Source organism: Heterodontus francisci, chromosome 2 (genome assembly GCF_036365525.1).
Source record: "Heterodontus francisci isolate sHetFra1 chromosome 2, sHetFra1.hap1, whole genome shotgun sequence".
NCBI classification, from domain to species: Eukaryota; Metazoa; Chordata; class Chondrichthyes; order Heterodontiformes; family Heterodontidae; genus Heterodontus; species Heterodontus francisci.
The window spans coordinates 113164164-113191506 of record NC_090372.1 but is presented as its reverse complement, the minus strand read 5'-3'; the positions used below and the strand labels follow the sequence as shown (position 1 = coordinate 113191506).

Below are 27343 nucleotides of genomic sequence, written 5' to 3'. Positions count from 1 at the left end.
TAGTGAACACAGATGAAAAGTAATCATTTAAAACCTCACCGATATTCTCCGGCGCCACACACTGATTGCCACTTTGGTCTCTAATGGGCCCTACTCTTTCCCTGGTTATCCTCTTGCCCTTAATATACTTACAAAACACCTTCGGATTTTCCTTTATCTTGCCTGCCAATGTTTTTTCATGTCCTCTCTTTGCTCTCCTAATTACTTTTTTAAGTACCCCCCTACACTTTCTATATTCTTCTAGTGCCTCTGCTGTTTTCAGCACTCTGAATCTGCCATAAGCCTCCTTTTTTTTTCCTGATTCAATCCTCAATATCCCTTGACATCCAGGGTTCCCTGGACTTGTTGGTCCTTCCCTTTACCTTTCAACACCATCAGGCATGCCATACTTGGTAATTTATTGGACAAAGCTGATCAAATAAGTCAATGAAACTGCTTGAATCACATCTTTTAGCAAGAATCAAGAATGGCTTTTCAGTGATCAGTTAGTTGTCTGACAAATGTGATTGACCTCTCAGTGCACTGGATGCTTTTGGTGGGGGGGGGGGGGGGGTGTTATATTAAACTGCAAAAAAATCTACATTCATCCCAAGTTTTATTTTTATATACAGGTGACTCAATTATATGGTTTGCATTGAAAAGATCTTAAGTATAAACAAGTAGATTCTTAGCTGTTCAACATGGGTCACCTGATACTCAGAGCCGTCCCTGATGACGTAGAGGGGGCAGTCGCCACGGCAGCGGCGTCCGGTGCCATCGCGCAGGCACTGGCGCCATTTTAAAGGGCTTCAAGCCCTTAGGAACAAAGTGAAGTTTTAAAGGTACATTTCTGTGAACCATCTTTAAAAAAAGTAATTAAAAGCTGGAGGTCCTTTCCCAACCCGCACCCCCCATGTTTTTTTTTGTTGTCCAGTATGTCGATAATTAATTTCCCAACATGAACCTTCCCCCCCCAACCTCGTCACATTTGCCCTTCAACCCCTTCCCACCATCCCTACAGCCAATTAAGAGTGTTTTTCCCACTCCCCTCCCCCCACCCTTTCTCACCAGCATCTCACGTTGCATCCCCAAACAGGGTTCGGAAGGCGCCGGACCTCCGTCCACCGGTCACCATATCAGCGTGGTATGGCTGCCCGGTCCAGGTAAGTTAATTAACATTTTTAAAAGTAAGTTTGAGTAGGCAAATGAATCGCACCGAGGCCTCGCCGCTGCTGGTAAAATGTGGCAGGGCCTACTCAGTGTCGGAGGTCGTGGCGGGCCTCTCCCACAAGTATTTTACGGGCCCGCCCCCCCCCCCCCCCCCGCCACGACCCCCGATGTCGAGGGGCTGGTAAAATTCAGCCCAGAATGTTCAGATTTAGTCAATGCTTTGCCAAGATTGACAATGTTTTATTGCAAATAGATGATAATTGTGCTGCAGTTGTACACAGGTTATGCTTGCATTCTGGTACCACTGCAGTGTAAACATAAAGGAGGATGGGAAAGTTGTTTAAGATGCTACCCCTATTACATATAAGCAAGATGGTTAAAGTCACTCAATATAATGTTATGATCCCTGAGGACCACCAATGAAAAGAATCAAATCCACCAAATGACCTCAATTTAGAAATCCAAAAAACCAAAAGGACAAGGGATGGATTTTGTGCACGAGGCGGGGCTCCCGGTGCCAGGCCGAAAAGGCGGGAGGAACCCCACCTCTGAATTTTTTCAGCCCCCCTGGAGCAATCCTTTGGTCTTTTGGGGTGAAAGTTTAAGGAGGCAGGATCCCTGTCCCGTTAAACACTAAATAGGGTTCGGCCAATCAGACGGCCAGCAGCTCAGCAGTATCGGCATCGCCACTGGGAGTGGTGGCCACTGCTGGTACTGCAGAGCCTCAGATCCAGGCTCAGTGCTGGAACCCCGGAGAAGAGGTCGGTGAGCGGGATCGTCAGTCCAGATGGCCTCGGCAGGGGAGGGTGAGCGTTCGGTCCAGGGGGAGGGGGGTCCTGGGGGTGAATTGGTTCCTGGTGGGGATCCTTCGTGGGCCACAAATTGCCCATGGAGGAGGGCCCCCACCACCAAGCCTGCAGGGAGGGTGCCTCATTTTCCAAGGCGTTGATGGTGCAGGAAGTGAATGTTTAAGGTGGTGGATGTGGTGACGATCAAACAGGCTGCTGTGTCCTGAATGGTGTCGAGCTTTCCGAGTGTTGGAGCCCCACGCATCCAGGCAAGTGGAGAGTATTCCATCACACTCTTGACTTGTGCCCTGTAGATGGTGGACAGACTTTGGGGAGTCAGGAGGTGGGTTACATGCTGTAGAATTCCCAGTCTCTGACCTACTCTTGTAGCCACAATATTTATGTGGCTGGTGCAGTTCAGTTTCTGATCAGTGGTAACCCCCAGGATGTTGACAATGGGGGATTCAGCTTTGGTAATGTCGTTGAATGTCATGGGGAGATATTTAGATTTTCTCTTGTTGGAGAGGGTCATTGCCTGGCACTTGTGTGGCGTAAATGTCAATCAAAGTAGTTGGCATTCTCCGATTGTTTTGGTACCAAAAATGGTTCTCAAAGATTCTGTATGGGTTACTGAAAGGTTAATGCAGTAACTAAGATTGACTCTTACCCGATCCCAAGGCTTGAGGATTGTTTTGATCGGGTGGGGAACTCAGCCTTTGTTATCAAGATTGATTTGCTCAAAGGATATTGGCAAGTCCCCTTATCTGATCAAGCCAAAGAAATATCTGCTTTTGTGACACCAGATGGTCTGTTCCAGTGTTCCAAAGTACTTACACTTTTCCTTTTGTGGTCTATTAAATTGAGTATTAAAAATAAACTGGTAAAGATTTTTCCTGTGTTGAAAACTGAAGATGCTGCAAAGTATATAGATCATTTTTTTCTGAAGTGTTGTATATTTTGTGGAATTAGTGTTTGGATAAAATGTTACTGGATGTTTCTAAGTTTAACATGTAATAAAGCAAAGCACAAAGCTGCAGCTGGCATTGATGAAGGATGGGTGAAAGGCTTTCTACTATTTTATTTTTATGAAAGGATTTTGCTCAGTGGTCTTCAGCTGATGCTGTTTTTAACTGGATTTCCACAATTAAAAATGCTCGTGAAATGCATCTGGTTCCAGCCACCATCCTAGTGTACACAGGAAATCATAACATTTATACAAGAGATAAAATGCCAAAAATAAAAATTAAATGTGCTACTTGGGTAATATTACGTTAAAAAAATTACCAGTATAATGAATTATTGTAACAAACAGTTTCCTTTAGGTTCGAATTGGCCTCTGCAATACTGAGCCAGAGTGGGGGGAAAAAATCAGTCCGTGTTCCTCTTCTTGATTGCTAATCAGTGACACCTCCTGGTAATTGTGAATGTCTGGAATGTTCTGTAAGGATAAGATAAGTTGGCTGTGAGAAAACTCACTGAAAGTCTGATAGCATACTCTGTCTAGACTTTCACCTAAAGAATGACTCCTTTGGTGAGGCAGAGGAGGGTGCTTCTGTCTTTGGAATTGCACCCAATCATGAGTTAGTGCCTTGAGAAAATTGGAAAAGGAGATGGAAAAGGGAAACTGTTTTGGGAAACTTTTACCATACATGAAAGAAATGATGGTATGGAAATTGTAGGAAAGCAGTCAACAGTTGAATACTTCAATTGAATTTTTAGTGTAAACTGCTAAAATTCATACTGATTCAAATTGATCTTGTAAATAACTTGCTGCTATGTCTTGAAACAGTATCCCAAGAAAATGTAATTCAGTTTGCCTGTACTAAGACTGCCATGTAGACAATGCTCAAGTCTACTGTTTGCCATTACGGAAGACTTTTTTGGGGGACGTGGATGTTGGAATGCAGATAGCTATGAGTTATTGGTTGCAAATCCTACAAAATAAGGAAAATTGAATAATGGTAGATGTGTTTGCTCGATTTCCAAATCATGCTTTTTCCAAGTAACATTCTTTAAATTTTTGAAAGTTGAGATTTATTTTGTTTGCAACGCAATTTAGTGGCCAATCTGAGATTATCTCCAGACTGCTTATCAGACATTCCCGTTTTTCCACAAAACAATTCTTGCTACTCAATTGAGTAGTAACAATTGTGTGAAATCCGAATATATCCTGAAAAATACAGCAAAACATCATTTATGTATCTATTTATTGTAGTGTTAGACAGTTTCCTCCTTAATTTCTGTACAGCTGCTTATCTTTCCTGAATATCTCAATTAACTGTTCATGAACCTTTTATAAATGACATTGCGAACAAAATTAAATTTCCATCACCAGCCATTTAGACCTTTTAAGCTGATGATTTTAATGGGGCCATTGGGTTATGTAGCTTGCTATTTAGAGTAATCCCTTGACATGATTCTTAATTTATATAAAGGAAGTCCAATTTGAGTACAGTAGAAAAGCAGTATTTGTGTTTCTTCCACTTGAAATGGAGATGAGACCATTTGAGAAAAGTGATTTGTCATCCTACATAAAATTTGTGTTGTAACGTAAATTTTTTTAAGGAATTTTAATCCCAACTTTTTTTGTTCACTATTGAGATTTCCCTTTCCATCAAGATTTCACTTTCCATTCTTCCTATTTCCTCTCCCCCTCTCCCTTTATTCTCACACCAAAAAGACACAGTCCCTCACTGAGAATAAGTAACACTCTCACTGGTGCAAACTTTGAGATCAGTAGAAGTTATACAGACAGGCCACCTTAGAGCAGATTTTCTGCTTACCTCTGAAAATGCATTTTATTTCCACTTGTGATTTATTTTAAATAAGGGTAGGGATTGCTGCTTTCTTTCTGTCCCCTTTGGTTTTGCAGGACCTTTAATCCCTGTGACTGATGGGATGAGATGGCAATTTTCCAGGCTTCTACTCTCACATTACTCCTTGACCTATCACAAGAAGATACATGATGGTGACCCGGTGATACCTACTTCACCACCATACTGTATGAGCAAGCTTTCTCAGCAGGAAAGGAAATCCTGGCAACTCAAGTGCCTGGGCCAGTGAGCACCGACTGCTGTAAAAGAGAAATAAGAAACTGCTAAGAAAATATATATGTAGCTTAAATGGTGTGCAGTCTGAATAAGAAGAAATACTTGACGAATGGGATTTAATTCTCCTTAAAAAGAACAATAAGATCAATATTGCGATGGAGGGAGTCCAAAATTGAAGCTGAAGAGGCCCAATGGCTTGATACACTCCAAAGTGTGAAGATGAGTGAGTTTGAGATGGTGGGTTTTTACACAGTTGTATAAAGTTGAAACTTTTTACCAAATGCTGCTAGTTAGTCATTACACAAGATTGCCCTTGATGTTCATAATAAGGCTATTTTCTAAATGAGCTTGTATCATTGTGAATGGTTCTCAGATTTAACCATTTCAAAGAACAAGGACAGATAGTGAAACTACAAGCTGCTGACAATGCACAGCATAATTTCAGTTGTAGCGATGCAGTAGAAAGTTTCGGCTGAAATTAACTATGATTTACGTAGTAACAGAAATTGAGTTAACTCCAAAGTGGTTTACCATGTTTTAGTGGCTTTGTTTTCAATAATCTCTTGGCCTCTAACAGCAAGTATTCTTCATGTAAAGTTGAGGTTTATATTTCATTTTGACATTCTAACAGCTTTTAGAGGTACAGTTCCAAATTCTGTTCGAATTCAAGTGTAAGATGAGTAGCTTTTCTTTTACTTGAGCAATATACTACTCTGGATAGTGATCATTGCAGGTGCTGTGCTACAGCTTTTTGGTACATGCCGATAAGGGTTGTTGAGAAATGGGTCTGTGCTTGGCTTGCCAAGTTATAAATTTCAGTTGTCATTGTGGGTAAATACTCATCTCACAGAGCTTGTTTCCACTGGCAAGCTGGGTTCTGATTCTGGAGGCAGGCTGCATTTATACTGGAATTGCAGCATTGATGGTAAGCCATGCTGCTTGGGCTGATGCTACAATTGTAATGTAGAATGCAGCCTAGATAATTCTTCTTTCGTTTTGTAATATTTGCTGTGTGTGACTATTGCAACACTATTGCTGGATGTGATTATCAGAGTCAATGTGATGTAAAATTTCTTCATTGCATGCCCCTTACTACTTGTGTAAGATTAGTTAGAATACATTTTTTAAAATGCTGTTTTTGCTGGCAATATCTTTTGAAGAGTTTTGTGGTATTTAAATTTCACTCCAAGTATATGGTAGAATCAATATTCTCCAGATTGATGGTTTATCTCTCAGATGATCTTTGACAAGATGAATGGATGTGGCAAGAGACTGAACTGATTTAAATTTTGTTAATTTTCAGCATACTGTTGTCATGTAGTCAATTGGCAACCATACTCATACACTTAACATTTTTTCAGCTGTTTTATTAAGCTTGTGATTTTATGTGAATTCTGTTAAGAAGGAAAAGGACTTTAAGAGGACATCTTGAGGATGTTGGTGTTGAATGGGAATAGTAATGGGTTTAAGATGTCTGTGCTGTAGACTCTGTGGGCTCGATTTTACCAGCCCTCTGGGGACGGACTGGGAGGCAGGGAAGGACACATAATATGGCAAGGGAAGGTGTGGGGTGAGGGGGGGAGGGGGATGGCGTGCCCATCATATTCCCAGTGCCACGCTATCTTACAGTGGCCGGAAAGGTGGCAGACAGTCCTCCCACCCAGGGGCCAATTGAGCCACTTAAGGGTCCAATTAAGGGCCTCTCCCCACCACTTCTGGCATTTTACCAGCAGTGGGTGGGCCCTCCTCCACGAGGGGAAACTGCCAGGTAATCTCCAGCGGCCTCCCGACTGGCTCACGGTGGGGGGGTGGGGGATGGGCCCTCCTATCCGGCAATTCTATGGCCCACGGAGGGCCCCCCCCCAGCGGTAACGGCCATCCCCGCGGCAGTGACACCACCTGCCCTCACCAACCCCGTCTCTTCTCCCACCATGCAGCAGCCTGTATGACTGCCCCTACGAGCCCAGACTTCACTTACCTGGTAGGGAGGGCCCTGTCCTTCCATGGCATCCTCTTCTTCCAGGTGCAGTTACAGCAGTAGCCACCACTCCCAGTGATGCTGCTGAGCAGCTGGCCCTTCCTTTGGCCGGCAGCCCCTGAGGGCAGGCATCGCCCTTAATAGTGATGGCCGCCTTGGCAGCAGTCAGTTAGATGGCTGCCACTGACAAAATGTGGCCCTGAATCCTGCAGACTGCTGAAGTGAGCTCCCCTCCCCACACCCCTCCCCCCACCCCACTTTCGGGCCAGTCGGTGGGTTCCCTGCTGAGAGACCAAAATTGAGCCCTATATAACTGCGTACCTTTAGTTTCAACTTTGCTTAAGTCTTTTAATATGCAGTGTTTTAAAATACAGTCCTTTCCACGTCTTATTCTGATGTGATTAAAACCACAGTGTTATCGCCTTGCAACTGAAACTCTACCAACCGGCTGCACACTATGTTGTGGCTTTACTTTAGCAAAAGACTATGATCTAAAAATAAAGCTCCAAGTGCATTCTCATTTTCAGTTTAGTACTGCCAAGAGTTTGCCCAGTGAATTCAGCTGAAATTGTAGAAGTGGGAGGGGTGGGGTGGAATCTCTGCTTGGCAGTAGTGTAAAACAGGTGGTAACAAATTAGAAGCCAGTTTACACCCTTCCTGAGAAAATATATCAGGGTGTAAAATGGACTGCCAATGTTATAGCCTGTTTTTGTGCTCCTGAAGGCAAGTTTCACCCCCAAGTTGTGTACTCTAAAGCCTCATCCAGATAATGGAGCTGGATTGAAAGGCAAGGGCACGAACAGTTTGTATATAGCTTTGAGTGCTAAGGGTGACTTGACAACCTTCCAAGCTGAAGAAATGAAGTGAGCTACGTCAGTAGAGGCTGAGAAGTTAGCAACGGGTTGATATAGGCTGGTGGCTTTGTTTATCAAAATATTTAGCAATTCCTCATAACACATGTAGCTGTCAGTGGGAGAGAAGGAATGTGAAAAATGGGAATCTGTTTCTGAACTGCATTATGAGTATGAGCTGTCATGTTCAGATTTGTACAGTTTGTACAAATTATTTTCCAATTGAACGGAAGAACCTGTTTAAGAACCTTCTATGAATATGACCAAAGGGGATCATCTCTGGTCATATGTCTTGCTTGGAATGCGTGTGTCAATATATTTTAATGGCCACCATTTCTGATGATTACTGGATGCTGACTCTTATCACGGTAATATACTGTTTCATTAACTTTGAATCTGTTAAAGCCATTCCCAGAAGATGGTATTGTTTTCTTTCATAGAATCTTACAGCTCAGAAGGAGGCCATTTGACTGTCATGCCTGTGCCTCTTTGAAAGACCTATTCAATTAGTCCCACTCCCCTTGAGGAACGATCACTTTGCATTCCAAACATCCATAACTGATGACTAGCCCAATACCTTGTTGCACGCCACCATTCCCCTTTCCTCTCCCGCCCCAACCATCTTACAACAACTTCATAACTTTAGCATTCCTTATTTTCAGAGAGTAGTTTCAAAGTGGTTTACAGGGAAGCGGGCAAAGAGCAGATACAAGTAGACAGGAGTTGAAGGAGAAAAAATGTTTTTTTGTGGTTTGGCAGATAAAGGCAAGCTCAACTTCAAGTTGTTCAGAGTCTATTTTGAGGTGAGGTGGGGGGAGGGCGGGCAAGTAAGGTGACCAAGCAAAGGTGCTTGTGAAGAGCGTTTCACATGACGGGCTGAAGGACAGCCACTGAGAGAGGGGGGGAGCGGGGGGAACCAAGGCGAAGATTGGCCTTCAAGAAATAGATTGTGCACATATAGGCACATAATGACCAGAGGCACATAATGCTGCTGCAGGGCGATGTGAGGCTTTGAAGTGATTTGAGAACAAAGGCAAGGGTCTTAGCCAATGTTGCTGGAGCATCCTTTGTGAAAAGAATAAGCATTTTGTGCATTTGATAACTTAGAGCATCATAATGAGCATTACCATAGGTTGGTTAGCATGAATACAAAATACTGCAGTTAATTGTGTTAATGAGCTGGGACCTGAACGTATAAGTGACTGAAAAGGGAGTTTATCCCAAGCAAAATAAGGGAATCTGGCTTTTCTTGTGTGATGGTCTGGAACAATAATATGGTAATTTTATGCTGTTGTCCTTAATTAGTGTAATGCTATAGATGAAACACAGCACCATAAGCATATTTCCCAAACCTTCTACTGCTCACTGTCTGTAACAGAATAACCCAGAGGTGCCATGTCCTTTTCTACAAAAAGACACGCACAATTTTGAAGTGAAAGCTAATTGACCAAAATTAAAGATATCTTGCTAGCTGTCCTTGTTTTTTCATGCCTTTCAGCCCAAGGTATTTCTAAAACCCTGTTTCTCAAAGATGTATGTAATAATCCTGAACAGAGTTCATATCTGCCTTGTTATTGTCCATTTTCCTTCATCTATTTTCTGCGCCTGCTTTTGTATTTGATTTTCTTCAAACATTCCTAAATTGTGTCTGAGCTAGTTTCAAGCAGAAGATAGCGATAACTGGCTATGAACTAAAAAAACAATTCATATCTGCCAGGAAACTGATTTAACCATGCATTAGGATACCTTCAAAATATATATCTAATAAAGATTACTTCTAAGACTTTATAATATTATGAAATGAGTATTTGTACTTGAGAAGTTTCCATATGCTATCTATTCTCAAGAATAAGGTCATTTTTAAACTCTCGGAGACGAAACATATATGATGAATCAACAATTTGTTCTGAGGGCCTTTTCTGATCCCTTGCTTTATCAAGAAGTAATTGTTTCAACTGTGTTCAACATTTCTCTTGTGTTCATGTAAGGTCTTTCAACAACATCTAGGCTGATTGTTATTTACTCCACTCTACCACTTAGCTGTACAAAAATGCATCCTCAATCAAAGATGTAAGCCCCCATTCATTTCCAGACTATATGCAAGATTGAGAATTCCCTGCTAATAGAATTCTTGCACTTTGAAAAGAGGATCTGATATGTTATTGGAAATTGCAAAAGCTGAAATAAAATAACCCATTTGATAAGGTGTTACAAACAAACACACACACACACAATTGTTTCATTGGGTTTTATATCATTTTAAAGATTTCCTCAAACAGATTTGTGCTGTGGTCCATAGAAAGAAGTGCTAGTTTTGAAAATGAAGAGAATGCATTTCACAGGATGCTAAGGTCGTCCTATTGAGGGATTTGTATAATTTATCTACATCTCTTGAAATAGAGAATTCAGTCTGACTTTCTGTTTAATTGCAAAGTGACTAATTCTTTAAAAATTGTAAAATTGAGCATATCACAGACCATACTGTGGTAAATACATATGCTGCAAAGATCCTTTGAGAGGCTCCCTTCTAGGTTACAATGCAAAAATATTTCATAATTGTGTTTAGAAGCCCTTCTTGGTAAATCAATTAAATAGTAATTCCAAACACTTAAGTAATCTTCAGATACTTTTGGAGGTAATTTTAACTCCCAAGAATGGGTGGATTTGGATTGGGTGAGAAGCTAAAATTAGAAAACATTTCAAACACAACCCCAACACACCAAGAGGCCACCCATTTCCAGTTTAACTGAAACAAAAACAAGAAATGCTGGAATCACTTAGCAGGTCTGGCAGCATCTGTGGAAAGACAAGCAGAGTTAACGTTTCGGGTCAGTGATCCTTCTTCGGAACTGACAAATATTAGAAAAGTCACAGATTATAAACAAGTGAGGTGGGGGTGGGGCAAGAGGTAACAAAGGAGAAGGTGCAGATTGGACCAGGCCACATAGCTGACCAAAAGGTCACGGAGAAAAGGCAAACAATATGTTAATGGTGTGTTGAAAGACAAAGCAGTAGTACAGATTAGGTGTGAATACACTGAATATTGAACAGCAGCAAGTGCAAACCTGAAGAAAAACAACCTGAAAAAAACAGTGGGTAAGCAAACTGAACAAACTAAGATGAAATGAAATAAATGCAAAAAAAGATGGTAAAAAATGTAAAAAGGAATGTAAAAAAAAGGAAGAAAAAAATAACTAAAAATGAAAGTAAAATGGGGGGCTGTCATGCTCTGAAATTATTGAACTCAATGTTCAGTCCGGCAGGCTGTAGTGTGCCTAATCGGTAGATGAGATGCTGTTCCTCGAGCTTGCGTTGATGTTCACTGGAACACTGCAGCAATCCCAGGACAGAGATGTGAGCATGAGAGCAGGGGGGAGTGTTGAAATGGCAAGCAACCGGAAGCTCAGGGTCCTGCTTGCGGACTGAGCGGACCAGTTTAACTGAGGTGGGCTGGAGGTGGGCAACCAATCCACACTCAGGAGGCAAGCCATAACATAAGAACATAAGAAATAGGAGCAAGAGTAGGCCATTCAGCCCCTCAAGCCTGCCCTGCCATTCAATAAGATCATGGCTGATCTGTCCCAGGCCTCAACTCCTCTTTCAGGCCTGCTCCGCCTGACCCTCGACTCCCCGAGATTTCAAAAATCTATCTACCTCCTCCTTTAATATATTTAGTGATCTAGCCTCCACAACTCTCTGAGGCAGAGAATTCCAGAGATTCACCACCCTCTGAGAGAAGAAATTCCTTCGCATCTCAGTTTTAAATGAGTGCCTCCTTATTCTGTAACTATGGCCCCTAGTTCGAGATTCCCCCACCAGTAGAAACATCTTCTCAACATCTACCTTGTCAAGCCCCCTTAAAATCTTATATGTTTCTATAAGATCACCTTCCATTCTTCTAAACTCCAATGAATAAAAGCCTAACATGTTTAGCCGTTCGTTCTTGATAAGACAACCCCTTCATCCCAGGAATCAGCCTAGTGAACCTTTTCTGAACTGCCTCCAGTGCTAGTATATCCTTCTTTAAATACGGGGACCAAAACTATACACAGTACTCCAGGTGTGGCCTCACCAACACCCTGTACAGTTGTAACAGGACTTCCCTATTTTTAAACTCTAACCCCCTAACAATAAAGGCTAAAATTCCATTTGTCTTTCTAATTACTTGCTGCACCTGCATGCTAACCTTTTGTGTTTCATGCACAAGAACACCCAGATCCCTCTGTACTGCAGTATTTTGTAGTCTTTCTCCATCTAAATAATAATCTGCCTTTGTATTCTTCCTACTAAACTGGATTACCTCACACTTGCCCACATTGAACACCATCTGCCAAGTTTTTGCCCACTCACTTAACCTATCTATATCCCTTTGCAGATTATTTGTGTCCTCATCACAACATGCCTTCCCACCTATTATTGTATTGCCAGCAAATTTGGATACACTACATTCTGTCCCTTCCTCTAAGTCATTAATATAAATAGTAAATATTTGAGGCCCTAGGACCAATTCTTGTGGCACCCCACTAGTTATGGCTTTCCAACCTGAAAAAGACCCATTGATCCCGACTCTCTGCTTTCTGTGTGTTAGCCAATCCTCAATCCATGCCAACACATTACCCCCAATACCTTGAGCTCTTATTTTGTGCGATAACCTTTTATGTGGCACCTTATCAAACGCCTTCTGAAAATCCAAATACACAACATCTACTGGTTGCCCTTTATCCACTCTGCTTGTTATATTGTCAGTCAATAACAGCTCTTTAAGCAGGCTGCGAGCTTCCATTTTTTTTGCAGACTTTTATTTTTAACCCATTTCAGAAAACGCAGCAGGTAAAAAGAGGCGAGAAGGGCCAGTTCCGTAAGGTAAATGCCTTTGTAGCGCTGCTTGTTGGCCAGGAGGAGCAGGAATGTTTCCCCTAGGCCCAACAAGCTTACCTGCTTTCAGCTGCACGATTGCCAGCTATTGCCCACTTCGCCATGATCTCATGTGCCCACACAACCCCCATTCCCTCCCAACCTGCTCTGTTCTCAGCTGAGGCCTTGCCCTATTTGGACATTTTTGTATGTTAAAGGCATTATGTAAATACAAGTTGTTACTGTACAATGTGTAAGAGCTGGTTATTTTGAGCTGCAGAGTAACACCATCAATAAACATAGACTAGCTGATATTGTTAAACTAATGTCTCAACTTTAAATCTGTCCCAGAACAGTGAAATTGATGTATAATCTAGCTTCTGACATGTTGCTCAATCTATTTCAGTCTCCCAAGAGCTGGTTAATAGTTAAATTCAGCAGTTAAGAAGTCCAGTTTTTTCTGCTCCCTTTCTAGGTTGTGCCAATTCCCTGTCGGCTAGCAGACAAGCTTCATCAATGTCTCTCTGGTCAGAATAGCTTGAGACCGAAAGTGACCCTTCTCTTCAACATTGTGCGTTTCTTTGCTTCTGTGGTACAGATGGGTAAATTGGAGATGCAAATCTGTTTCCCACCAGTTGGAGCATTAATAGAGGACTGCCTTGCTCCTTCTCTGGAGTAGATTAAGGCCAGAGTTTGCAGGGCAAGAGCAGAACTCATGCAAACTGTGGCCTTTTGTTTTTGCCGGGCATTGTCTCGAGTACAGCTTGGGCATCTGCTGCAGCAGAGACAGTTGTCACATGAATTTGATCTGACGAGCTTATTGTAAATACAGACAAAAAATGCTTGAGAAATAGAACTGTGTTACAAGCCAGCAACTCAGATTTCCTGTATCTTGACAAACACTGCAGTAATCCAGGTTCAGCAAGTGACAGTTAACTCTGTTTGAATTTATCCAACTGTTCTGCTTCAACTCTTCCGCCCCCAAGAAATGTATTTTTAATTTCTTTGTGTGCACCAGTGGTTGTTTCTAACATGGCATCTGCTCAAAAATAACATATTAGATGTCAATTAAATTGGAGCAACTCAAGAGTGGCCCTTGGGAAATGAGCATTATGTTTTGAATCCTGCTGATTAAATTAGTTGTATTATATTAAGCTATTGCTGTCTGCCATATATTATCTATCAAACTTCTATTATGAATCTTATTTGGTATTTTTATTGCAGTAAATGCTGTTAAAGGCTGATATACTTACAGACTTGGCACAATAATTGTATCTGGTGTATTGAACATTAAGTCTACCCAGTTAGATGTTTACATATGGGCTAATATAGATTTATTATACTTAGTTAGTGCAGCATAGAAGACTCGAGACTTAGGATTTCTTCATAACCCGAGTTTGTGATTTGAGTGTGCTAATAGGTGCCGAGCAGAAGCCAAGAGCTTCTCTGAAAGGGGAATAGAGGATTGGTGACACCAGCATCTCCTACCCTGAGAGTAACATTGCTGGGACCTGGTAACCAATCACATGGCTGTCTGACCTTCGGCCAAGTAATGGGGCTGAATTTTGTGAGGCCTCCGAAATCGGGGGTCATGTTGTGGGGGAGGGCTGGGAATATTCTTCCAGGAGAGGCCCGCCACGACCTCTGATGCTGAGAAGGCCCGCCGATTTTACCGTCGGCAGTGAGGCCTCGGTGCGGCTGCTCGGCGGCGGGGCCTTCATTTAAGTATTAAAATTAATGAAAAAACATGCAAATCAACTTACCTTGTCCCGGCGGCTGTTCCATGCCGATATTACGGCCGCCAGCCGGAAGTCCCGCCCATTCGGAACTCCGTTCGGAAAACTGCTCCAATTGGTTGTGGGGATGGTGGGAAGGGGCTAAGGGTCAAATGTTCTGAAGGGGTTAAAGGTTGTTATTTGAAAAATTGGTTTTTACGGGTTATGCATAATTTTATTTGTGAACTCATTGTGGGGGTGGCAGAGGGGATGCAAAGTTTGAATAAAATTTTATTTCAAATATAAGTGTGGCGGGACCTTTAAACATTTAAATTTACATGAAGGGCTTGAAGCCCTTTAAAAACCCTTTTCATCATCGGGGGCAGCCGCTCCACCCCCTCCATTTAAATGAAGCCCCGCGCGAAATATCACGCGGGCTCAGCGGCGCATCCGCGCAAGTGGACCGCCGAGATGAGGGCACGCCGCCTCAATTTGCGCCGCGCTCATAATTTTCTGGCCTTGGTGTATTATCTGATGAAGAATAGGAGGATTGAAAAGTTGTGGTTTAACTAGATGATATTGGATTGGGTTTGGCAAACATATGCCTCTCTGTTGAATTAAGTTTCATAAGAGTGTTTCTAATTTCTTGCTGTTAGCTTATTTTTCCCCAAGATACCAGTTCAGATTGCACCTGTAACCTGATGTCTGGGCACATGCATTCATCTAGTCATACTCTGCATTTGGAAAAGCTGGAGCAGTAACCTCTGTCACTTTCTGTTCCTATTTAAGATTTCCAGTATTTGTAGTTATTTTCTTCTAACAGTAGCTCCATAATTCAGCTATGGAAAGAGAACAAATCAGTGGCAACAGATTTGCTTTATTGTTCTAGCAAAGAGTAGGTACATAGACGATGGATCAAATAGCCTTCTATGCTGTAAACTTCAGTGGTTCTAAATCTGATAGTATGCAGGATGAAATCAGTCTGAAATTGAAGAATAGGCTTCATGGGGTGGGGATAGTGCAGGAAAAGCATCAAGAACAAAGAAAAAAGAACAGTACAGCACAGGAACAGGCTATTCGGCCCTCCAAGCCTGCGCCGATCTTGATGCCTGCCTAAACTAAAACTTCTGCACTTCTGGGGTCAGTATCCCTCTATTCCCATCCTATTCATGTATTTGTCAAGATGCCCCTTAAACGTCGCTATCATACCTGCTTCCACCACCTCCCCCGGCAGCAAGTTCCAGGCATTCACCACCCTCTGTGTAAAGAACTTGCTTCGCACATCCCCTCTAAACTTTGCCCCTCTCACCTTAAACCTATGTCCCCTAGTAACTGACTCTTCCACCCTGGGAAAAAGCTTCTGACTATCCACTCTGCCCATGCCGCTCATAACTTTGTAAACCTCTATCATGTCTCCCCTCCACCTCCGTCGTTTCAGTGAAAACGATCTGAGTTTATCCAACCTCTCCTCATAGCTAATCTAGAAAAAACATTTTTGGTTGAGAATTGTTAAGTGTCAGAAGAACAGAAGAACCATGCTTCTGTTTACAGTCATAGTGATGGCAGTTCAAATCAGATGATTTATATTAGTGCAATATGTTACATCATATTTATAAACCTGATGCAGAGAATTTGCATTGTGGTGGCCAGTTAGACTGAAGTGAAAAGCAGCAGCTCATGTAGCTCAATGAATGTTGGAGCATCATCTGTCCTTGTACTAATCTTTATTGAAACTATCTCAAGCTTAGGTTATTTTGTTTTGAACATAATTCCCATAATGTGCATGTTGTATATACATATAATTTGAATAGCCAGTTATTTTCACATGCAAGCAAGGCCTAGGCACTTGAGAATTGCTTTGTTTTTTTCACTTGTATAAGTGAGTATTCAGTGTTTCACCAGAAATCTAAAGAAGAAACAGTTATCCTACTTTTTGAATACAATATGAATGCATTGCAAATATAGTAACTGAATATGTGTGGGGAGAGGGACCTGTTATGTTGACAGTTAACCCATGAATATTGATCTGCATGAGATGTTGTTATGGGGTTCCTGGTGAATGCCAACTTCAGCCAAGGCACAGTTCTACCAAGGTGTAATGGGAAGTGATTTCCAGTTAATTTATTACCAGTATGCATAATGTAAACAGTTTTATCAGCTTGTAAATTCTTATTTTGTATTCTCTTTTTATCCAATTATTATAGCAGATTGCCAAACTGAGGCAGCAGCTCCAGCGCAGTAAGCAAAGCAGTCGACACAATAAGGAGAAGGACCGCCTGTCTCCACTCCATGGCAATCACACTGCTATCAACCAGTCTCAGGTAAGCTGCTCTGCAAGATTGTATTAAATCTTCTGAATCGATTGCATTCCTCTTGCCAGTGTAATCATGTAGTGAGGTGATGTCTGTGCACGGTTAGGTATTTTCATCACAGTGGTATTTTCACATGAAAGATATGCTTTCTGATGTAAAGTAAAAGCAGTAAATGCTGTAAACACACAGCTGGTTAGTAAGCAGTTTGGTGATGGCTATGCTAATGTTTCGGGAATTTCTAACAGAGATTTCTCCTGGAGATGCTGTGCATTTACAGCATTTTCTATTTTTGTTTTGGATTTGTAGCATTTAGAGTTTTTCTTTTTAATCTCGCTACTCGTTTTCCTGAGTTGAGTTGTCGCAGCTGATTGGTTCTTTTTTGTTTGCCATTAATTTTGGTATAGATTATGCATTTTTAAAGGCGAAGGTAACTTCAGGGGCAAGTACTGAGTGGTAAGTATTATCCCATAGATGTACTTCAAGTGGTTTGAATTTTTTTAAGACCATTTGTTTTTGAAATTTACAGCACTGTCAAGACTAACTGTCCATACTCCATTTTCACATTAAAATGGACAAACTGCTTTGGCTTTCTTTAGAATTGAAAATGGTGCACTTTATCGTTAAGGTTGCAATAAAAGAAAGACTTGCATTCATATAGCGCCTTTCATAACCACTGGCTGTCTCAAAACGCTGTATAGCCAATGAAGTACTTTTTGAAATGTAGTCACTGTTGTAATGCAATAAAGCAACCATGTGCCATTTACTTAGATAAAGCAGTGGTAGCCTGAGAGCTGACTGTCTTCCCCCAACTTCTAAGATGCCTTGAGACCAGTGAAGAAAGAGGGGAAACTGGTTTTCCTAAGAGAACTAAAAAAGATATAAATATATTAAACAAATCCATATTTGGACTACTATTGCTAAACAATATAAAGTATTAGCAGAAAGTTATTGAACAATAAAGTACATGGGCTTTTATTGGATTTTCTTTCTGTGAATTTATCTCCAAGTTAGAAGAAGCCTGCTGTCCTTTATTGCATATTAATACAATTTGATTGCTGGATTAGGAGAGCAAATTTTTTGGTGAAATATGCAAGTACGTTATAAATCACGTAATGGGTCAATCTGTGTTTTAACAAGTATTTCATGCATGTAAACAACTTAAGCCTGCTGCCCTAGTTACTAAAGAACTGGAGAAAGATCAGGACTTTAGATGTAATCGCTATGCAATTAAATGGGTGTAACTGCGCTGGTGGATTTCACGCTCCTGAATATCCAAGTGCACAATTTAGTAACCATTTCATTACACCACAAAAGCAAAGACTTGCCTTCTGAACACTGAAATATTTTATGTATCAACTGCAAATATTTTTTCTATAAATTTATATTGACCAAAATTCAGAAGCGATACACATCACTGGAAACTACTTTTTAGATTGTTAGCAAAGCACATGATGTTGGAAAATGTTATATACATTGCTCCTTATAAATATTAAAAGAACTTTTCAAGAATAAATATGTGCAATCCTATGAATGTATAATTGAGTTCTTGCCAAGTGATTGTGCTGGTCATTGCAAAAAATAAATGCAAAGCTACATTACTGTTGAAGTATAATGTGCATTAGACTATCTAGTAAAATGTACTTGGGTTGCCATATGCAATCATTCAAAATGCACATAATCCAAGTTGAATACCCCTTTAAATCTTGTTGTTTGTTGTCATGGACATTTAAATATATACACGTCATATGACTGAATTTCATGGTGGAGGACAAGTGCTTTCTATTATGGAGTGGATTAATATTGGTTGTTTCCCCACAATGCTAGATTGCAGCTGCTCAGCGCTTCCAAATAGAAAGAGAGTTATTCCCATGCGGCTGTCCATCTCAGTTGGCTGTGTGCATTGCATGGAGTGATCCACGTGGTAAAATGAAGAAACAAAGTTTATAAAGGGAGTATTAACTTCACCAGTTAAACAATGCAGCTGCTTGAATGAATTGTGACTGATTACAAGGGTTAAAAAGGATTGGGCAGGTGAGTGTTGCTCCACCTCTTAATGCTGCTGCCAGTTAAAAATGTGTAACCAGGTTACCACCAGCTATCATGTTTAAAACAACCGAGCTAGGGAGGAAGTGGCTCTCCCAGTTCTTTGTACTTAACTCTCAAGGCAATCTAACACAATGTTGTGTATTCAGTATTGCATGACATAGCTTTAATATTTGTACATATCAGTCATGACTATTGAGTAAAGACTAATTTGTGTAACTTCTGCTGACATCTGAACTAAGGCCTGTGACATTGAAATAGTAAAATATTTAACTAACCTCAAGCAGTCTGTATTTTTGTGTCTAAAAGAAGGCAGCATTCTACTGAAAGGGCTATGCTGTTGATGTGGTGTACATGGATTGTTAAAAGGTGTTTGATACAGTGCCACACAACAGACTTGTGAGCAAACTTGTAGCTCATGGTAGGGACGGTAGCAACATGGATACGAAATTGGCTGAGTGACAGGAAACAAACAGTAGTGGTTAATGGATGTTTTTCGGGGCTGGAGGAAGGTGGAGTTCCCCAGGGATCAGTGTTGGGACCTGATATATATTAATGACCTAGACCTAGGTGTACAGGGCACAATTTCAAAGTTTGCAGATAATATGAAACTTGGAAACATTGTGAACTGTGAGGAGGATAGTGTAGAACTTGAAAAGGCCATCGACAAGTTGGTGGAATGGGCAGACAGGTGGCAGATGAAGTTCAATGCAGAGAAATGTGAAGTGATTCATTTTGGCAGGAAGAACATGGAGAGACAATATAAAATAAAGGGTACAGTTCTAAGTGGGGTGCAGGAGCAGAGGGGCCTGGGTGTATATGTGCATAAGCTATTGAAGGTGGCAGGACAGGTTGAGGGAGCGGTGAATAAAACATACAGTATCCTGGGCTTTATTAATAGGAGCATAGAGTACAAGAGCAAGGAAGTTATGTTGAACATGTAAAAGGCACTAGTTCGGCCTCAGCTGGAGTATTGCGCCCAGTTCTGGGCGCCGCACTTTAGGAAAGATGTGAGGGCATTGGAAAGAGTACAGAATGGATTCACGAGAATGGTTCCAGGGTTGAGGAATTTCAATTATGAAGATAGATTGGAGAAGTTAGAACTGTTTTCCTGGAGAAGAGAAGGCTGAGAAGTAATTTGATTGAGGTATTCAAAATCATGAGGTGTCTGGACAGAGTAGATAGGGAGAAACTGTTCCCACTCGTGAAAGGATTGAGAACGTGAGGGCACAGATTTAAAGTATTTGGTAAGAGAAGCAAAAATGACATGAGGAAAAACTTTTTCACGCAGCGAGTGGTCAAGGTCTGGAATGTGCTGCCTGAGAACGTGGTGGAGGCAGGGTCAATTGAAGCATTCAAAAGGGAATTAGACTGTTGTATGGAAAGGAAGAATGTGTAGGGTTATGGGGAGAAGGCAGGGGAATGGAACTGAGGAAATTGCTCTTTCAGAGAGCCAGTGTGGACACGATGGGCCAAATGGCCTCCTTCTGCACTGTAACTATGCTGTGATTCTGTGAATGTGTTTATTTTAAAAATACCAAGGGAACTGAGTGGCAGTTGGAACACTCACCTTTGAATTCCAGGACCTGTGTTTGAATTCAGCTCAGGAAGATGTATAGAATTAGATGAAAATCCATCCCTTCCTTTTCATGCTTTTAAGGGTCCTACATGACATGAATTAAGCTAGTGTTAACTAGAGCACAAAATTGCTCCAAATGATTGGTTTTGGGAAGCTGGCAGGTGTGGAACTGAAATGTCAAGCTGCTATGGTAATGGGACTTCTGCCCTGCATGTGCTGTAGTATACCTGTGTAGGAGTGTTTGATGCTGACGTAGGTGTAAAAACTGCAAAATGTCCTTATTCCCCAGCACTGACACTCATAATGTTTTCGTCTTTTCTTTTTATAATTTTGTTTACAAGGAAAGCTGATTTCTAAACCACCTTTACATCAGCTCATGGGATGTATTTTTATAACCTTAACTACCTCAGGGAAGAAGTTTCCAAATGCACATAAAAATCTAGCCCTAATGTACTGAAGAGACCTTGGGTGAGAAATTGACTTGGCAGCACCCATTCGTTTGTGCTCTTACAAGTACCGAGAGCTCCAAAATGGTGTCCACGCAACAAGTACACACTTTTAGGGTGAATCGTGCTGGATGCCATATTGGTGAGGGCGTAAGTGCATGCTCAGTGAATGTCTGCTGGAAATATGGACCCCCTCACCAGTGCTATTTAAAGGGACCATCAACTACTTACAGATTAGTTGCTGGTTGATTTCTTCAGGCTGTGGCTTTGATTCTACAAGTATTTGGTGCTTTTCGTAGTTGTTTAAAGTTGCCAAAGTCTCCAGGGAGTGGTGTGGCAGGCGCTGAAGGAATTTTTGCTGACTTCAAGCCTTCTGCATAAACCAGTTGTTTCCATACATGGGTGCAGTAGTAGATATTACCCTTTGAATGAACTTAGCCATGCAGAACAGGACAATCTCCTAGAAGAGGGAGAAGAGCAGGGGGAAAAGGGCTCTCAGCAGGAGGCCATATCATCCCAGGGTGTTGAGGGAGCAATTCTGCTCAGCAAGGAGTAAGGGCATCCTCACTGAAATCTGCCACCTTTGCAACCACAACTGCAATCGCAGGTAATGGCAAGAACCACATTGCCAGTAGCTGTGAAGGTGGTCGTGGCGGTCTGGCTCTTTCCTGGCTGGAGCTGGAGATATTTGCAACATCTTGCAGTTTGCCATCCACTGTTGTGTGAGAGGTCACCGAGGCTCAATAAAAGCTAATTACATTTCACGGAGTGAGCAGGCTGCTTCACTATGATTGCAGATTTCGCCATGGTGCAGGATGCCATTGACTGCATGTATATCACTTTGTGGGTGCTGCATGCCAATTTTAAGAGGTACTGGAACCAAAAGTGATTCCACACTTTCAACATCCTGCTGGTGTGTGACCACAGGTAGCAAATGCCAAGTATCCTGATAACAGTCATGATGCCTTCATTCTGTGACATTCTGCTGTACCAGTTGCATTTGAGCTGCCATGGCAAACCAGAGGGTAGCGACTGAGTGTTAAGACTATCCGCTGATGCTGTGGCTCATGACTCTGGTATGCAACCCAAGCACATGGGCGCGGCATGTATACAATGAAAGCCATGCTGCCACACAAAATGTGATAAAACAGACCATTGGCGTGCTGAAACAACGCTTCTGCTGCCTGCACTGCTCTGGAGAAGCCGTATAGTACTCGGCAGAGTGGTGTCAAGATTCTTGGTAGTCTTCTGTATGCTGCACAACCTCGCCACCATGAAGACACAGACCTTGCCACCAGCTATACAGCAAGCAGCTCAGAATCAGGAGATGACAAAGAAAGAAGAGGCAGGGAGGAGGCAACCTCAACAGCCCCTTCTGCCTGAACTGTCTGTGAAGAACTCATCCAAGTGCGATACAAGTAACTACAAACCAAATTCCCCATTTACCAACAGTCCCACACCTTCCTTTCACGCTGTCACTGACCATCACATCGTCTACTTGGCCGCAATGCAAAAATAAAAGCCACCACAAAAGCCACATTCCAAACCAAATTTATAAATGAAATAATTCCATGTTTTATACTAAAGTCAACTAATCACCCTTGTGCAGTCCCTTAGTGCCTGTCTTCCATATGCCTTTGCTTGTCGTAGTGCTCCGATGCAGTGCTACCCCAGTGGCTGCAGCATGACTGGGGGAAGGCTGCTGATTTTCAGTGGTGGAGATTGCAGATGTCATTGGAAGACAATTTTCAGCAGCTCTGAGCCTAGGCTGCGGACTGCACCATCACGGCATGGGCGGCAGTTGTCTGGGCTGGCTGGCTGGCTGATAGGTAGCAGCAAGGACACTGGCAGAGTTGGAATGGTGGGATGAGAAATGATGTCTTGCTGAGAGGGAAACATGTTCATGCTCCATGGAGCCACTGCCACTCTGCTGGGGTGACGCCTTAGCAATCCGAGTAATCTGTTGGAGGACAGACTGCAGGACAGCTGTGACCCCTGGCAAGCACCTTAGCACACTAATCCATAGCCATGATGACAGCAGTTTGATTTTGCATGACAGCAAGTAGAGCCTCTACTGCAGCACTCAGATGTCTGATGGATGTTGCTTATGCTGCAATGGAAACTGCAACATTGGCCATCAGACGCTGCATCACTGTTGGGCCCTTAAGTGTGCAAACAGAGTTGACCACTACTTCCATGTTGGAAAGAATGGTTTCCAAGCTCTGCACAAAGTGCTGTGCCAAGTTGGTGCTGGACTCCTGTGCACCCTTTGATGTTGAATGCAGGCTTTCTGGCAGGTTTCCCAATGCACCAAGCATTTCATTGTGCATATCCATCAACCTCCTTCAGTAGGCTGCCCCATCAAAGTCCTCATCTGAGTCCGCTGTAGCAGGACCAGGTGTGTGACCTTGTCCTTTGGTGGGCTGGCACCTGTTCTGTCATTGCCCCCTGGCTTGGCTGCAGGCCACTCATGGCCCGGTAGTGGACAGGGGAATGTCTATGGATGTTATTTATATGGACTTCCAGAAGGCATTTGATAAAGTCCCACATAAGAGACTGTTAACTAAGGTAGAAGCCCATGGAGTTGAGGGCAAATTATTGACATGGTTAGGGAGTTGGTTGAATGGCAGTCGACAGAGAGTGGGGATAATGGGTAAGTTCTCTGATTGGCAGGATGTCACTAGTGGTGTCACACAGGGATCTGATTTGGAGCCTCAATTATTCACATTCATTAACGACTTGGATGATGGCATAGTAAGTCATATATCCAAATTTTCTGATGATACAAAGTTAGGCGGCATTGTAGACAGTCTAGATGATAGTATAAAATTGCAAAGACATATTGACAGACTAGGTGAATGGGCAAAACTGTGGCAGATGGATTTCAATGCAGGCAAGTGTGTGATTATCTATTTTGGACTAAAAAGGGATAGAGCAGGGTACTTTCTAAATGGGAATAGATTAACTACAGTGGATGTCCAAAGAGACTTGGGGGTTCAGGTGCATAGATCTTTAAAATGCCACAAGCAAGTGCAGAAAATAATCAAAAAGGCTAATGGAATGCTAGCCTTTATATCTAGAGGATTGGAGTATAAAGACACAGAGGTTATGCTGCAGCTGTACAAAACCCTGGTTAGACCCCACTTGGAGTACTGTGAGCAGTTCTGGGCACTACACCTTAGGAAGGATATATTGGCCTTGGGGGAGTGCAATGTAGGTTTACAAGAATGATACCTGGACTACAGGGGTTAAGTTACGAGGAGAGATTACACAAATTAGGCCTGTTTTCGCTAGAATTTATAAGGTTAAGGGGTGATCTGATAGGAGTCTTTAAGATATTAACAGGAAAAGACAGGCTAGATAAAGATAAACTATTTACACTGGTTGGAGATTCTAAAACTAGGGGGCATAGTCTCAAAATTAGGACCAGATCGTTCAGGAGAGATGTTAGGAAGCACTTCTTCATGAAAAGGGTGGTAGAGGTTTGGAACTCGCTCCCACAAACAGCAGTTGAAGCTCGAACAGTTGTTAATTTTAAATCTGAGATAGATAGATTTTTGTTAAGCAAAGATATTAAGGGATATGGGCCAAAGGCAGGTATATGGAGTTAGACCACAGATCAGCCATGATATCATTGAATGGCGGGACAGGCTCGAGGGGCTGAATGACCTACTCCTATTCCTATGTCTCAAGGTTAATTCAGTGCCAGTATCTGAGCTGATAGCTGTGAGTGTGAAATCGAGTGGCGGTGTGTCTTCATTACTGTGTTCTTGCTGTTCCTTCACTGCCTGGCCAGGTTGCACTTCTTGGATATTTGAAGGAGAAAGGCACAAGGTAAGGTTGTGATGTGGCAAAGGGGGGAAAATTAGAGGGGCATCTTTACACCCAACTGTAGCCTGTAAATCAGAAAAGAGTGTGGAATGAGGGGTTAAATGTGATGAGTGGGGGGATTAGATATGAGGACACCATTATCTTTGATGGTTTCAGCCCTGCAGCTCAGCAATAGGCATTCCAGTAATGGCCATCGCCATCTCTTCCACAGGGGCTGGGACATGCAGGTGTCCCTGAACCCCTTCAGTTAGCTCCTGCTGCTGCGGTTGTGTGCCAACATGTCCTGTAAGAGAGAAGTGTGTCAGTGAGTGTGGTGCAATCTGTTTGGGTTTGGAGTCATGGTGAATATTGGCAGTGCATTCAAGCTGTGAGATATGGGGTACAGCAATGCTAAATGCACAAGGTTACAGTGGAGCATATGGGATGTTAGGTATGAGTCCTGATTGATAGAAATTGTTGGTGTGTAAGGGACTGATGGGGGTGTGGCGAATTAAGCAGTGTCTGAGGCTAATGGTGCAGTTGGTGGGATATGCCATTTGAAGATGGATTCACTGATCTTGACTTTTTTGTGAGGTCATTGAACTTCTTGCTGCACTGCATCCAGGTCCTTGCGTCTTGACTCCTGTGATTGAACTCCACGGTTATCTGCTCCCTCTGTCTTCTGGAGAGCCTCCTGGCTCCTGCATCAACAGGCATCTCTCCTCCTTTCCACTGCCTCCACCAAGGCTTCCAGTGCAGTGTTTGAACAACTTGGAACCTGCTTTCTTCCATGTTATTCCATTCTTCAATGTTTCACAGGTCAGATTCACTTCCTGCACGACTGCCACCTGCTTCAGCAACAATACACCTCTCCTTTAAGATGTGCAGGCTAGTTTTCAGCAGTGCAGGCTAGCTTTAAGTTGTGCTAGCTGCTCACAATATTGGTTGGCTGCATCAGCGTGGACTCAATTAATAGCATGGTTCTTGCTGGATGGGTATTGCAATAATTCAAATCAGTAGCCAGCCCGAAGTTGGAGTGCTGCTTACATTGCAATGAATGGGCGTGGGATAACCACAAATCGCAATCCCCATTCCCATTTTTAGGTGCTATATAATTTAGCCTCTCTTACTTTTTGGGAGCAACTTTTTTTTTTATTTATCATCAGAAAAATCAGTTCAATCTCCCCGAATTTAGCAGTTCTCTTTCACAGAGTGCATATGTGGTCTGCAGAATAATCGAGCTGTTGTTACACAAACACCTGCTGGAGGTTTTAGAAATTAACTAACTCAGACAGCATATGATAGAATTTTTTTAAATTACTAATTCAGCCCAACTCCCTTATATCGAAATGGATACCACTATCCAGCAGATCGTAATGTAGTAAAAGCTTCACCAAGTTCCACTTTCCTTATACCTTGCTTTATGTAAGTGTTGTCTAAGCTTTTGTTGATTAGCTGAAATGCAGTTTTTCATTTTCCAAGCAAAATTCTGCAAAATACTATTTAAAAACAAATTATGGAAGCCCTCAGTTACCAAATAGAAATAGGCCATTCAACCCATTTAATCTATACTGTTTTCTTCATGAGTCACCTCATTGAATCCCACTCATGCTCATTCTCTGTATCCTTTATTATTTATCTTTTTCAAGTAACTATCGAATTTCCTTTAGAAATAATGTATGGCTTCTGCTTTATTCACAGTTTCGGATGGGAGAATTGCATATTCTAACCACCTTTTGTATAAATAACATTATTTTAATCCCACCATTTAATTTCTTTTTTAAGATCACTATATTTGAGCTTTCTTGTTACCAGCTTGGTGAGCACTGGAAACATTCTATCCCTGGTTTAGTGGTATCACTGTCATCTCTGAATCAAATGGTCTCACGTTCAAGTCCCACTCCAGAACACATAATCTAGGCTGGCACTTTAGTGCTGCACTGTTGCAGGCCTTGTCTGAACTCTCAGTTGAATATAAAATGTCCCATGATATTTTTCTTTTGAAGAAGACCATGGAGTTCTACTGATGCCCTGGCCAATATTTATTTCCCAGCTAATATCACTAAATCAGATTATCTGATCATAATCTCATTGCGATTGGTGGGATCTTGCTATGCACAAATTGGCAGTTGCGTTTCCTACTTTACATGAGTAATACCAGTTGTAAAGTACTTCACTGGTTGTGAAGCACCTTGGGATGTCCTAAGACCGTGAAAGACACTACGTTTTATCTTTTTCAAGTTCTTTCCCTTTCTGTTACTTTTCTTTCCAGAATCTTAAAAGATCTGGATTAAGTTACCCCTTAACCTTCTCAGCTCTACCGATAGTAGCCCTAACTTCTCAAATTCCTCATTATAACTATAGCCCCTTAGTACCCAAGAGTGATGGTCTTGGTAAGATACTGGTATAAGAATGTAAAGCTTGGAATAAGAAAAGTCTCATTGGGACCATTCCTTTCATGACACTGTATATCATTGGCAACATCTTGACTCTACCTAATTAAATTCACTGAGAAGAACTGAATAACCATTGGTAAATCCTTCCAAGATAAAAGTCTTTGAAATTTCTGATAATTGATTCCAATCCTGGATCTTTTGTTCATATTTGCAATCAACACAATTTAAACCTGATCAGTTGCATTCCACAGATACATTTCCATTGCCCTGCCACAAGAAACCTACATGTCTTCAATGGCAAAAATGCTTCAATTATGTTTTTGAAACAGAATGCCATCTAAAAACTGTAATTTTCCAATTACTGTGATTCTT

At 41.9% G+C, this 27343-nt stretch overlaps 1 protein-coding gene across 2 annotated transcripts in view; it reads left to right on the top strand.

Annotated features, from left to right (window-relative positions):
- Positions 1-27343, top strand: part of glcci1a (glucocorticoid induced 1a) — a 268586-nt gene that overhangs the window by 176130 nt on the left and 65113 nt on the right. For both annotated transcript variants that reach the window (XM_068009636.1, XM_068009644.1), the window contains exon 4: positions 16590-16706. In XM_068009636.1, coding sequence (XP_067865737.1) covers positions 16590-16706 — 117 coding nt within the window. The remainder of the gene's footprint in view (positions 1-16589; positions 16707-27343) is intronic.